At 37.0% G+C, this 13,939-nt stretch overlaps 1 protein-coding gene across 1 annotated transcript; it reads right to left on the bottom strand.

Moving 5' to 3' along the window:
• Nucleotides 1-376: 376 nt before the first annotated feature.
• LOC139969374 (branched-chain-amino-acid aminotransferase, cytosolic-like) lies at nucleotides 377-13,164 on the bottom strand. The gene is made up of 11 exons (XM_071974261.1): nucleotides 12,540-13,164; nucleotides 11,387-11,467; nucleotides 10,066-10,266; nucleotides 8,254-8,364; nucleotides 7,418-7,537; nucleotides 6,659-6,822; nucleotides 5,328-5,470; nucleotides 4,829-4,914; nucleotides 3,798-3,866; nucleotides 2,345-2,491; nucleotides 377-730 (listed from the first exon to the last, which is right to left on the bottom strand). Exons 1-11 carry the CDS (start codon nucleotides 12,585-12,587, stop codon nucleotides 662-664), a joined length of 1,239 nt encoding a protein of 412 aa, XP_071830362.1. The 5' UTR covers nucleotides 12,588-13,164; the 3' UTR covers nucleotides 377-661.
• Nucleotides 13,165-13,939: the final 775 nt, after the last annotated feature.

A 13,939-nucleotide genomic window follows, 5' to 3' on the forward strand; every position in this document is an offset into this window, starting at 1 on the left:
ACCACTGGAACAGATAATATACATGGTCATAGCCACCATACTACTGGAACAGATAATACACATGGCCATAGCCACCATAATACTGGAACAGATAATACACATGGTCATAGCCACCATACTACTGGAACAGATAATACACATGGTCATAGCCACCATACCACTGGAACAGATAATATACATGGTCATAGCCACCATACTACTGGAACAGATAATACACATGGTCATAGCCAATTGGATGAGAGGTACTTATATAGCATATTATTCTGACATAGTTGTCAGAAGCAAGTTTGGAGGGAGTCTGTTTTGCTTTCCACAGGAAGCATTGAAGAGGACATCATGTTATGTACTTCATCAAGATGATACAGGTATATCAGAAATTGAGAGCAGCCAATTATATAAATGTTATTTCTTAACTTATCTGTACATGGCAAATGATTCACTTCAGGCTTGGTACATCTAATAACAGCATGCTCTATATTGTAAGCAAAAAATATCTACAAAAGTAACACACTACACAATACAAGAGTCTTTACTTTGTAATGGGAAATAACTCCTTAGAAATGCATGGCAGAAAAAAAACTAAAGCACACAAGCCACTTCATTATAAGATGGTTGCTATGGTAGCAGGAGGTAGAAACTTTTGCGCAATAAATGAAGCTTGTCAGTCCCGTCTGTTGCCATGCATCAATTCATCTATAGTATAGGCCCATTCATGTTCCATCCTACCATACTGTTGGGCAAAGAGAAAACACATATTTCATGTTAAAACATTTCGTTTTCACCCTCACGGCTGATATCTAAAGGTTGCTGCGCTCTCTGAGACAACTAAATTGCTTATCAATAACCAAATTTTCTTGAAATAAAAGCATGTAATCAGGTTTTCTATGAAACCTACATCTACTTGGACAACTAGTGCTCATGTTCGAACACCTTAAAGAACGTCCAGTTGAGTCTGGTGGAATAACAAGCAACCTTTCTTCAAAAGTCGACCTACCTTGTTAATCAATGTTACATCTTTACCAATACAATGGTGATGAACTAGTGTTGTTTCTGGCCTACAGAGTAGACACAGTGTGTACTATCATAGACTCAGCCATTGGATTCTGTAGCTATGATGTTCTACAGATCTGTATTTAAACCACCTTCTCAGTTAAGTCAAGTTTTGTGTGTAGTTCCAGTAGCTCATGCAAAACCTCTTCAACATCACATATGTGTGATTTTACCTATGACAATATGAACAAATCCTGGAGGTGGTCAGTAAACTAAAAAGATAGTCCTGGTTGTCTCAGAGAAAACCAGCAAACTTTCTTACAAGTCAGTCTGACGGTTCTTACAAGTCAGTCTAGCCACATGACGGTTCTTACAAGTCAGTCTAGCCACAGGACTGTTCTTACAAGTCAGTCTAGCCACAGGACTGTTCTTACAAGTCAGTCTAGCCACAGGACGGTTCTTACAAGTCAGTCTAGCCACAGGACTGCTCTTACAAGTCAGTCTAGCCACAGGACGGTTCTTACAAGTCAGTCTAGCCACAGGACGGTTCTTACAAGTCAGTCTAGCCACAGGACGGTTCTTACAAGTCAGTCTAGCCACAGGACGGTTCTTACAAGTCAGTCTAGCCACAGGACGGTTCTTACAAGTCAGTCTAGCCACAGGACGGTTCTTACAAGTCAGTCTAGCCACAGGACTGTTCTTACAAGTCAGTCTAGCCACAGGACTGTTCTTACAAGTCAGTCTAGCCACAGGACTGTTCTTACAAGTCAGTCTAGCCACAGGACTGTTCTTACAAGTCAGTCTAGCCACAGGACTGTTCTTACAAGTCAGTCTAGCCACAGGACTGTTCTTACAAGTCAGTCTAGCCACAGGACTGTTCTTACAAGTCAGTCTAGCCACAGGACTGTTCTTACAAGTCAGTCTAGCTACAGGAATGTTCTTACAAGTCAGTCTAGCTACAGGTCTGGCAGAAGTTTCACATATAAAATACTTACAATTCAAAAGCTTATCTTAATGACTGAATACTTCTGTGACTGGCAAATGTGAATATGAAGCCATGATTAAATACAGTGTAATTTCATGGAATACATCTATGTCTGGTGCCTGTTTAGAGCAACCAACTTTTATCATATTGAGTGGCAGATCAGCTAGCCTGTCTCAGGGGTTTTAGTAACATTCTTCCTTCTGTTAATGTTCCTGTTAGGTTTGTCAGGACCTGTAACTGTTAGAACAGTCTTTACACAGTAGCAAGGTAAAAGTGGTTTGTATCACATCTGCTTCCTCTCTGTTCTATGAGGTTAATCATATTTAGCTGTACAACGTGTCTAACTCTGTTCCTATGTTACAGTTATACCTGAATGTCCATTAGGGTCTGATAGAAACGGGTACATAGCTTTCCTCCGTTACTCATGGTAGGCACTTCAAGGGTCTCTCCTTTGTACAGAATACTCCCAACTGGGCAGACCACACATGCAGTCCCAGCACCAAACATCTCTTGTACCTGAGTAATGAGAAAGATGGGGAGACAACAGTAAAAACATGCAGTTTGAACCACAGCAATGTGTTTTCATCACTAGTGACTATTCATAATATGATATTCATATACACTCAGTAATCTGCACATATGGTAGGAAGAATCTATGTAAATATTCTTCTTTGTGAAGGATATATGCAAGGAATACATTTCCTGTGAGATATATCCTGTAGTTGAGGTTTGTTCCTGTCAACTCAACCAGTCTTGCATTGCTTTGTAATCAGAGCATATCTTTATGATTTACATTTGATTCTGTGGTTTACATGCCTTAGTTCAACCTTTCAAGGCATGAATATTTATATTATGAAATCTAGTATGAAACAAGTTTACAGAAAGTTGACACAATATCCATCTAAAGACCTGTGGGAAACATCATGTGTGAGTGCTTGTACTTGGTAATATTGTCTGCACACCTTGTTATGATGAAACATGTCCGCCATTTGACTAATCAGAGATACTGAATACTGCCATCATATGAGTTTATGAATGGACCAATCTACTCATCTGAAGCCTCAGTTACTGTAACACTCTCCTAACTCAAGAATTTCCTGAACAAATATTTTACGACAGACGGCATTTACAATTGTTATCAAGTGTGATCAAAGAGGGTTAATATTGACATTATGATACTGCTGATTCAAGATTCTTAATATCAGAAATAGCACAGTTTGACATCAGTGAACATAAATATCTAGTGCAAGGATGTTGTAAAAGCTTTAAATAGCCCAATAATACTTTATGTTATACAGAATAAACTAACATATAGCAGATGTAAAAGGGTCACAGCACTTTTATAGGTAAAAGGTTAATGGCACTTTACATTTGTCACCCAAGTCACCTACAAGACACAGACAATTTACAGTATGGCTCATCATCTTTCATGTGAAATTAAACATTTTGTGACCATGAAAGCATCAAAATAGTATTCACATTTATCTTAAACTTTGTTTTTGTAGTTCACTGGTTGTTTCTTAATCACCAACTACATATAATGAGATAATTATCATAAATAACACTTGCTTACTGAAGTTACAGTAGCATAGCCAAGACAATGACCACATATTTCACTAATTGAATTATCCACTTCCAAAAATCGTACAAAATGGAGGTAAACCTTGTAGTATTTTTATTGAATTTGTCCCAAATATGCCATGTTACTGATCAAAACTTTTTGGTACAAAAGTTTCAAAAGTGATTTCATTCCAACTTCTCAAACAATTATATTTTCTGAAAATATCTGCAAGCAGATTTAAGCAGTCTGGTCAAAGTTTACCTTATTTTGTCTCAAGGCACTGGCAAGCTGAGGCATAGTAACTGGACGTTCAGAGACCTTAAACTCACCCTATATGTAAACAAACAAAGCATAAAACAGTTATATGAAAATATGAAATAACGTTAGAAATGATTAAACCACTTGACCCAACCATGTCATGTGACAACATGCAGGATTATTTAGAATTACACAGTTGGTGGACAAAAATAAACATAGTCTCTTCTATATTATTTAATCACACAGGATATTAAATCAGTACACCCCTACACAAGGACGGCTAATTTTCAAATCTTTGTTAACGAGACTGTCATGTGAGACAAAAAGGATCATGACTTAACAACAAGAAAACATTGAGAAGACACAGAAGTTCACAAGTCTAAGTACTTTATAAATGTCCTAGACAAATGAAAAGAGCTTGAAACATTTTACTTTTGTGGCCAATTAGACATACAAATGAAAGTTCCATTTTGAAGTTACAATACTTAATTGATTTCTTATAAAACATATGAATGTTTAGTCCTTTTTGAAACCATGCAAGAGATTTCAGGGTATACTGATTGTTACAGTACAAAGTAATAAAGAGCATTGGAAGAATGTCTCCAAGAATGTAAAATAATATCTTCTGTTTCTTACCTGAACCAGACTGGTGAGTCTGTACTCATAGTTTAAAGCATAGTAACCTGTATGTATACTCTTACTATGTGGCATGAAGTAGAAGGGTCCACCTGCTTGCATATGTAACATTAACAACAGTCAGTAAAGAACACTGTTGCACTCCTACTACAGGTCTAACTATATCCTTTGGTAAGTCCACATGCTTACATATGTAACATTAACAACAGTCAGTAAAGAACACTGTTGCACTCCTACTACAGGTCTAACTATATCCTTTGGTAAGTAGAAGGGTCCACATGCTTACATATGTAGAGTTAACAACAGTCAGTAAAGAACAAAAAGCAACAAACTGTGGAAGGGAAATTCTAGTTTGAGATTGTGAAGTTCCAAGGTTAGATACAGATACATCAGCTTACCCATCTCTCTGCTAGCTGCAGTAAACTCTTCCTTGTAATGCCGGGTAAAATAGTTCCATCCAGAGGAGGGCTGACCAACTCTTGTTCTGAAAGAAGAAGAAAAAGAATATTTAAGGATACCTGACAAACGAAAAATAATTCTCTGAATCTCAGGCCATGAACTTTCAACAAGATATGTATTAATTAACTAGTTCTGAGAACCATCAAAGTTTACATTGGATCATGTTACACTCCTCTGTACAATGTTACAAAAGATCAGAATCTGAATTCCAGAAATCTACCCTTAAATATACCATGGATTTTATGAAGACATTTACACCAGGGTTTGGTGACAATAATTATCCCTGGGCCGCCTGGCCTATCTCTCAACATCCCTGTAATTCTGAAGGTAATTGATGATCAGCTGCATTACAGAGAGACATTAATTATTTCTTAGTTACTACTCTCAGTATACAGGCCTATTATTTCTTAGTTACTAGTGTCAGTATACAGCTCCTACCTCCATTTTCATTTTCCCAGAGAATGAAGATATTCATGGTTCCTACTTCAGTCACATGGTGCTCATCTCCGTACAACCAAAGGATCTGTTGACAACCTTTCTTCTCTGCATCTTTTTGAGGATATATTGTTGGTCCATAGTTACTAAATTAATAAAGAATAATATCATAACAACATAGAAAACATTAAACCTCACACACATTAATTGAAACAGATTCATATCGGTTTTATTCCTGCTCTTTCAGGGTGCTTCAGTTACCGAGCAACTAGCAGTAAGTTTTAATTAAAGACGATAGCACACCATCCCTCCACTCTACAACATATCAATTAAAACTAATTATTATAGATGTTAGCACACCATCCCTCCACTCTACAACATATAGATAAAACTAATCATTATAGATGTTAGCACACCATCCCTCCACTCTACAACATATAGATAAAACTAATCATTATAGATGTTAGCACACCATCCCTCCACTCTACAACATATAGATAAAACTAATCATTATAGATGTTAGCACACCATCCCTCCACTCTACAACATATAGATAAAACAAATCATTATAGATGTTAGCACACCATCCCTCCACTCTACGACATGTAAATTAAAACTAAGCATGATAGATGTTAGCACATCATCCCTCCATTCTACAACACATAAATTAAAACTAATCATTACAGATGTTAGCACACCATCTATCCACTCTATGACACATAAATTAAAACTAATCATTATAGATGTTAGCACACCATCCCTCCACTCTACGACATATAAATTAAAACTAAGCATGATAGATGTTAGCACATCATCCCTCCATTCTACAACACATAAATTAAAACTAATCATTACAGATGTTAGCACACCATCCATCCACTCTACGACACATAAATTAAAACTAATCATTATAGATGTTAGCACACCATCCCTCAATGAATATGTATGAAGTCAATATCTTGGCAAGGTGTCAGTGCTACAGATAATGATAATGGAACCTTTCACATATTTGTAAATTGATAAGAGTATTAACTGCTGATAAGCATTTATCTTCTGTAACGTTTAAGTTCACAAGGAAGTAACCTTTACACCCAATAATTAATAAAAGATACACAAAATTAACTAACCAAACATCCACTCCCTAACTTCATTGACTACACATCTTTGGCACAGATCCAAAACATTCTAAAAATAAAAACCTCACGTCTGACCTAGTTGATTAATCAAACTGTGGTATATTTTTGGATGATGACAGATAAAAACAATCAATAACATCAACAATATACAAACTTAGAATTGATGTTATTTTAGTTTCTAGAGTACTACTATCTCACCTTCCTAGTTTAAAGTTTCCAACGCCACCTTTCCACGCTCGTACATTTACAGTGTCAGCATAGAGAGAGACAGGACTGAAGGTACCAGTCTTGAAGTAAGGTCCAACTGGACAAAGAATTACAAATAGTAAGGCCTTGCTAGGATTGTTTACTCCAAGAGATGGCTGGAAAGTAAAGAAAAAAATATGAATCAATCATATACAGCCAAATGCATTAAAATGAGGACAATCTGAATAAGGCTGGATCAGGGATTGTACAGATATATTCAAAACTCTGGGTGATATAGCTTGTCTTCATATTGTGAATACACAGTGTGATGTGTCTTATAATGTGCATTGCAGTATAGAACAGTATGTCTACAATCAGTAATGTCACTATAGAATATTAATGTAACTATAAAATATTAAAACCAATTCTCTAACAATAGCAAATATTGACGTCACATTAGTATGACCAAAAGATGGGGAAAGGAACTTTTATTTTCCAATGTAACTCCCCCCCCCCCCCCCTCCTCTAATATTTGACCTGATACTTGTGGCTCACACAATCTCTCTAAATTGTCTTTACATTTCATCCCTATTGACTGAAAATGAATCAATGCATTTAGGTTTGATAAGCAATCACTTTCTTTGAGCTGATCTGGACTTGGTCAACTAATTCTGATTCTCTACTTGAAGACATCAGAAGTGTTCATAGTATGCATAAGTCTGCACTTGAAACAAGTAGGTGTGGAAGCATGTAGCAAACAAGAAGACTCACCTCAGTTCCAATAAATGTTGGTCTTACGTACAGCGAGCTGGTTGTTGAATGAGGGACCCAGTCTGAGTCAAGGTTCACAAGATGTGCAATGCATTGTACTAATTCAGCACCATTGAAGAGCTATTTAAGAGACAAATGAATTATCAAATACTTAGATTCAACATGAAAGACTACATGCCTACACAGTGACTACAATTATCCATTATGACATCACAAAAAACTAAGAATAACCAACAAAAAACTGGTATGTAGCATCATGGGCTCACATGCCACCATATAGTGGTGTCAAAATACCACATTTAAAGTACTGTAATGCCTAAACTGGAAACTTAACAAGACTAACAAAGAGCATATATCCTGCAGTGTAGGTTATATTAGTACTGAATAAACTCATTCTAATTTATAATAAGACTGTAGGAGGGATAGTGCAAAAGTAATACTAAGCAACCACCGAGGCCTATAAGTCTGTTTACAGTTATCGGTTGTGTTTACAATCTAATATCTCCTCCCAGACTTATGTGTGTGCAAAGTATAGTTTGTCTTGGAACTTCAAGAATGTGCATTACCTTTTGAAAATAATGAAGCTTTTAAACCTATGCCTATTTTTAGACATTCATAACAATATGTACCTTCTAGGCCTAACCTAATCTCCATATATACTATAAAGCATTGATTGTAGCTGTATATAAATAACAGGATGAAGATAATGTGAAGAATTCTCTTAATATTAGAGTAAAACCAGCAAGTAAAGTTGATGAGAAACACATTGTTAAGGTTCTAGTAATGAAATGCCAATCTCCTATCATTTACCAGGTTATTCCCCTGAAATTACTTACAGGTAAAGTAGCTCTTTCAGCAGTGTTTAGCATCCTCTTCATGTTCTCATAAGGTCTAAAAACTCTTACAATGTGATCCTCCCCTCTGTAAGCCTTCATTCCTTCATAGAGCTGCAAAAATAAATAATGTGACATTAATCAAAGTTAAGAGCTCACCATTATCAATGCAATACCCCCTCTCAACAACCATATATGCTGAATTCATCTAATGGCATTCACATTACACTATTAACCAATTAGAGGAGAAGAAAGACTCCAATTTGTTGTATGGACAAACTCAGGTGTTCAGATGCACTTGATTGTTTTTTTTCCGGGGGAGGGGGGGGGGTGTTATTGTTTTGTTATGGTCTTATTGTCCTATTGTATGAAATTGTGTATTTTGCTTTGTTGTACATTGATTGGTCTCTTTCTCTGTATTTTAGGGAGCGAAGCACCCTGTCAAGCCCGCAAAGGTTTTTTGTTCCGCTTCCTTCACTTCATGTATTATTCACTACTACTTCATGTTATTTGTAAACGTTTAAATGCATGTTGTGAAAAACAAATAAATGAAATGAAAGTGGTGCCTTTGTCTTGCAGGTTAGCAAACCCAAATACAAAAATGGCATCATTACATTTGGTAGTATACACTTAATGTCCCCATTAGATGGACATGAGTGTATCTCTCGTTCTAGTCACCTTATTAAATCACGAGGGAGGTCAAGGCACCCCCCCACCCACCCCCCACATCATGACTGTAGTGCAGCAATGGTGAACAACATAGACGATTCCAAACCACTGACAGAGCAGCATGTGATCCTATATCCAAGCTAGAAACCCAGAAAATTAGACTCTGTTAACCACAATTTATCATCACAATTTGAGCAATTCTGAATATGTCAAGAGAATCCTCTTCTTTGTCGGTGTTTTGAATCCAAAGCTTATAAATATGGGGATAAATTCTTGTTGTTGCACTCTGCCTTCATTCTTACTAAATATCATACAAAGATGGGCAAAGCACCTTTAGTTATCCAACATTTGATATTTCCTGGACATTTGCCAGCAGAGTAAGAAACAGGTGATGAAAACTTACAGATCCATGTCATACACATAGCTATATGCTCTTTATAAATATTTCACATCCTGTACAACATGTGTGAAATGTCAACAGAATTATCAGTACTGTGTACACTGTGTATCATGCACGGTCTGTAATATACCGGTACGTAAACACAAGATGATACTCTGAAGAGCTCTCTGTTAAACAAAACACTGTTTAAGGTGTACTTCTACTGGTACTACCAGATGGTACCATCTTTGTTTACTTCCTGCATGGCATGTTAACCCCTAAATCTGACTGGACATCCATGTGGAAACAAGAATTTGGCTGCTCCTCAATCTAACTAGGGATCTAAGTGGATAGTTGGCTACTCTTTAACCAAACTAGAGATCTAAGTGAATACAACCAGTTGGCTGCTCCTCAATCTAACTAGAGATCTAAGTGGATACAACCAGTTGGCTGCTCCTCAACCAAACTAGAGATCTAGAGTGGAAACAGCTCCTCAATCTAACTAAGGATCTAAATGGATACAACTAGTTGGCTGCTCCCAAACCAAACTAGAGTTCTAAGTTGATAGTTGGCTGCTCCTCAATCTAACTAGAGATCTAAGTTGATAGTTGGCTGCTCCCAAACCAAACTAGAGTTCTAAGTTGATAGTTGGCTGCTCCTCAATCTAACTAGAGACCTAAGTGGATACAACCAGTTGGCTGCTCCCCATAGTTTAGTTCTGCAAGAGCCAATGACGTATACATTTTTGTGCCAAAACTTATACATACCTCCACTGCATAATGGAAGACTGTTGAAGCAGGGTGAAGTGAGAGATTTTCAAAAGGAGATATTTTGGGTGATTCCCAGCCATTCTCAGAAGACCATTCAATTGTCAGCATGTGGTCTGTAAAACTGCGGCCAAACACCAGGGTATCTGGGTCAGGTTTCTCCTTCAGACTGGTTGACCTTTGAACCTGGAGGTCTGTGTACTAAGGATCAAGTAAATAATAACAGATTGTATATTTTTAAAGAGTTTGGATAAGTTTCTTAGATAACTCTGACCTCACACGGTAAAAGCTGTTAATCATGTTAAGAAGAACTATCAACAAAGGCAGTTGTTCATCCACCTACTGTATGGAATAAATGGCAGACTAGAAATAGGATAAAGTTATACTTGACATTGCCTTCAGAAGCCTACAGTACTTCATCTGGATTCACGTGGAGATATAACACAATCAACTGGAACCTATGTAAACTTACACCCCACCAGAACATAAAGATATACTGTGGTTTAGTTGTTCACTACTAAAATCATCTATGCTTATACAGATTCAAAGAAGAACTGCACAACTTACTCTATATCTAACAAATTGTAACAATATTGCTCTACTGGCTAAATAACAACAAACATGCCCAACATATGATCAAATTATGACACCATTGTGAAACTAAATAGTTTAAAAGGTATTGAAAGAACTTAGACATTTTGAGCTAGAACAGGATTTAAACCAGAAACCTTGGAATTACAAGTCAACTGAGCTTTCCAGCATTTCATTTAACACAACTAGCTTAAATATCTATTATAAAAATTAAACAAACTATATGGAAAAAATAAGGGAAAAAACAATAAATTGAATTACTGTACATGGCATGATGATGTCCTTTTTAAACCTGATCAAGTCCTCAACCTTGCTTGTGAAAAACGTTTAATGGTAATATCTCCAAAATGGCAATTATCTCTACCCCATAGATACATAATGATGCTTGGGTTAGTGTCTACTTTAACTTTATTGAGACTATTAGTTACATATCACTATACAGGAGATGAATGGGGCATTATTGTTGTAATGACATAGCATGAATAAATGCGATGGGCAAATATGGTAATGCCATGCAGTTTAACATTCAATTTCAGGTGCAATGCAATTCTGTTGATAGCACTACTGTACTACTGTACAATTCAGTACTTGGAATGGCTCTCACAGATTACTACACCTACAACTGCCATTTAAACCATCAACAATCATAACATGTTTGCAATCAATTGGCCTCTTTTGTCTTCTGAATGATTCCAATGTATAAATTCAATACAAAGACAGTCAAGCAAACCTTAAAAGTTGAAGTAGCTGAAGCATAGCTCCTCAGACCTGGTAAACGACATCTCTGAAATTGAGAGGATGTGACCAAGAACTAGAGAAAAGAGAGAAAAATAATTGCACAGTTCAAAAGAATTCTTTAAGAATCAAGTAATATTAAAGGAGAAGTATCAAGCTACCATTGCATCATGCATCTATTCTGGAACCGTTTACAAAGCAAGCAATAAAACTGTTGTACCTAACAACCTGAAACACTGATAACTCAAGGAGATAATAAACTTCCAATATCACTGGAGGTGTGTCAGTTATGTAAACACGTCAAAGTAAACCAGAGAGATAACAATCTGCTGACCAAACACTCCACCACATGTTGTTACTGCACACTTACAGTACGGTACTACAACTTACAAGAACACTATTTTGTACCTTCTACAGAAAACAATTGGGTAATATAGAAAATTTAGTCATTCAACCTAATTTCCTATGTACTAGGATTACAGTTTGAAAAATTAAAAATTTCTTAGAGTGACCTTGCCCACAACTTCCAAGTCTTTCTAATAATGGAATTCCATTTTTCTTTTCTGAAATGGCCGATGCAAGCTGATCATTGCTCTTATACCATCGGACATTTCTACAATATCACAAAATAACTAGGCCTAGAGATTCATTGATAGATGGCTATCAACTGTCACATAGCAGAGTTCTCAGAAAGCCGGTAAAGTTTTCATGTTAGGCCTATACAATTCCAAACATGTAGCTAAAAGTTACATAGATCGACCAAACCAATAGGCCGAATTATCATTTCAGACTAACTAGGCCTACGCGTAACGAAACGTTGGTAGGTGCTCTAAAAAGAAATTCCTCTCTGGATACTTGACGAATCTTTACACTCATTTCCAATACACAATTCTGCTTAAATGCCCAGGCTTTATATAAATCTTCTTAACATTTTGAAAATGAAGCAAAACAAAAAAAAGTCCACATAGGATATTAGCTAGTGAAGTTGTAAACGAACTCAGGCCTAGCCTACAATATACAGTATGATGCTAACAGTTATAATTTCCACTTATTTTGAACTGTAGCAAACAATTAGGGCTAGGCCTATCCTTGGATATGCTAAAATAAAACGATACGTAATAAAATAATCCAAATGGTAATAAGCAAACCTTCAGTTTGTAGCAAAAGGCACGACGAAAAACATTGCGAACGGCCATTCTAACAGGAGTGATTAATTTCTTCTTTGACGGGTTCAAATACAACCTCCAGGTACGGTATGAGCTATGGTTTCTGAATCACTGCTGTTCGGCCCTACACAACTGTTGTAACTTTCGTTGTACGGACAGGACATCAGTACAGGACTATAGGTATCTTGTTTCAGATCCTAGGTTTGTATGACAGTGTGCCTGAGGTCAATGTAGACAGAAGCTTACTGAGCCGTAATAGTCAATGCGGGGCTTTCCCTTGATGTCAGGCGCGAAATAAATCAACTGTCTCGTTTCAGCATAAGCGGCCGACAATCTTCTTCCAAACAGAAGAAAGACGTCAAGTTATCCGAAGTTTTATCGCGAAGAAATTCCCTAGAGTATCAACTTAGAATCTGATTTAACAGTGAAACATCCAGTCTGTGCTCAATTATACATCTTGTTGGTGTATGGTTTATCCAGTTCAGCTACCTATCTGTTTGTATTTACTCTAAGTTTTACTGCAAATACCCTCCTTTGTCAATCCATGTTACCAAGTAATGTCGGATTTTCGATTAAGGTAGGCCAAGTAGTCTAAAAATATGAATATTTCATACCAAACACGTGCATTGGGCAGATGTTGTGGCGTTTGTACGCACTGTGCTGTGGGTGAACTTATTTGTTTACCTTGCTCAAATTTGCATTTTCACTTAGATAAGCACGTCGATGATTAATATGGAATAGAAGCATGCGTATGGAGCGCTTTTTGTCATTATCAGTCATTATGCCGTCTAAAGTCTAGTATGTCGTCTAAAGTCGTGGTGCCGTCAAAAGTGGCATCATGCAGTCTTAAAGGGTGTGAAGACTCGCGTAAAAAGAAACGTCCAATGCCGGTAATTTGACCTAGTTTCGAATGAGGTGTAACAGAAGTGTTAAACACTATCATCGATCCCAGAAAATACACGCACAGCTTGCTACCGTGGTAATTAGACACTAGTGTATAGTCAGTACATACAGCTACGGTCAATACCCACAACACAGTACCATACAGCGATGGACATCTCAGGTCCAGCTAAAGATAACAATTAAGGTATCACGTTTCAATATTGTCTGCATTTTGTAGCGACACGAACAAAACGTCACTTACGAGCAACAGAAAGTTAACTTTTTCAGATATCCGCACGCGGTTTGGGGCGAGTCTTCAATGCTTTTAAGTCGTTATGTCGTCCAAAGGCATCCCTTCCATAGTCATTATCCCTCCTAAAGTCATTATCCCTTCTAAAGTCATTATATGTCGTCTAAAGTCGTGCTGCCGTCAAAAGTCATCGGGCCGCCTAAAGTCATTATGCCGTCTAAAGTCGTTGTGAAGTGTTAAGCCATTTTCT

The sequence above is a fragment of the Apostichopus japonicus genome, chromosome 7 (genome assembly GCF_037975245.1).
Source record: "Apostichopus japonicus isolate 1M-3 chromosome 7, ASM3797524v1, whole genome shotgun sequence".
Lineage (NCBI taxonomy): Eukaryota > Metazoa > Echinodermata > Holothuroidea > Aspidochirotida > Stichopodidae > Apostichopus > Apostichopus japonicus.

Bases quoted from the DNA above. Each gene is read 5' to 3' on its own strand.
- LOC139969374 (XM_071974261.1), bottom strand. From the start codon at position 12,587: ATGGCCGTTCGCAATGTTTTTCGTCGTGCCTTTTGCTACAAACTGAAG. The intron at 11,468-12,539 runs GTTTGCTTATTA...TCTTTTCTCTAG, and splicing joins CCTTTTGCTACAAACTGAAG to TTCTTGGTCACATCCTCTCA. The intron at 10,267-11,386 runs GTTTGCTTGACT...CTTGATCCTTAG, and splicing joins CAGCTACTTCAACTTTTAAG to TACACAGACCTCCAGGTTCA.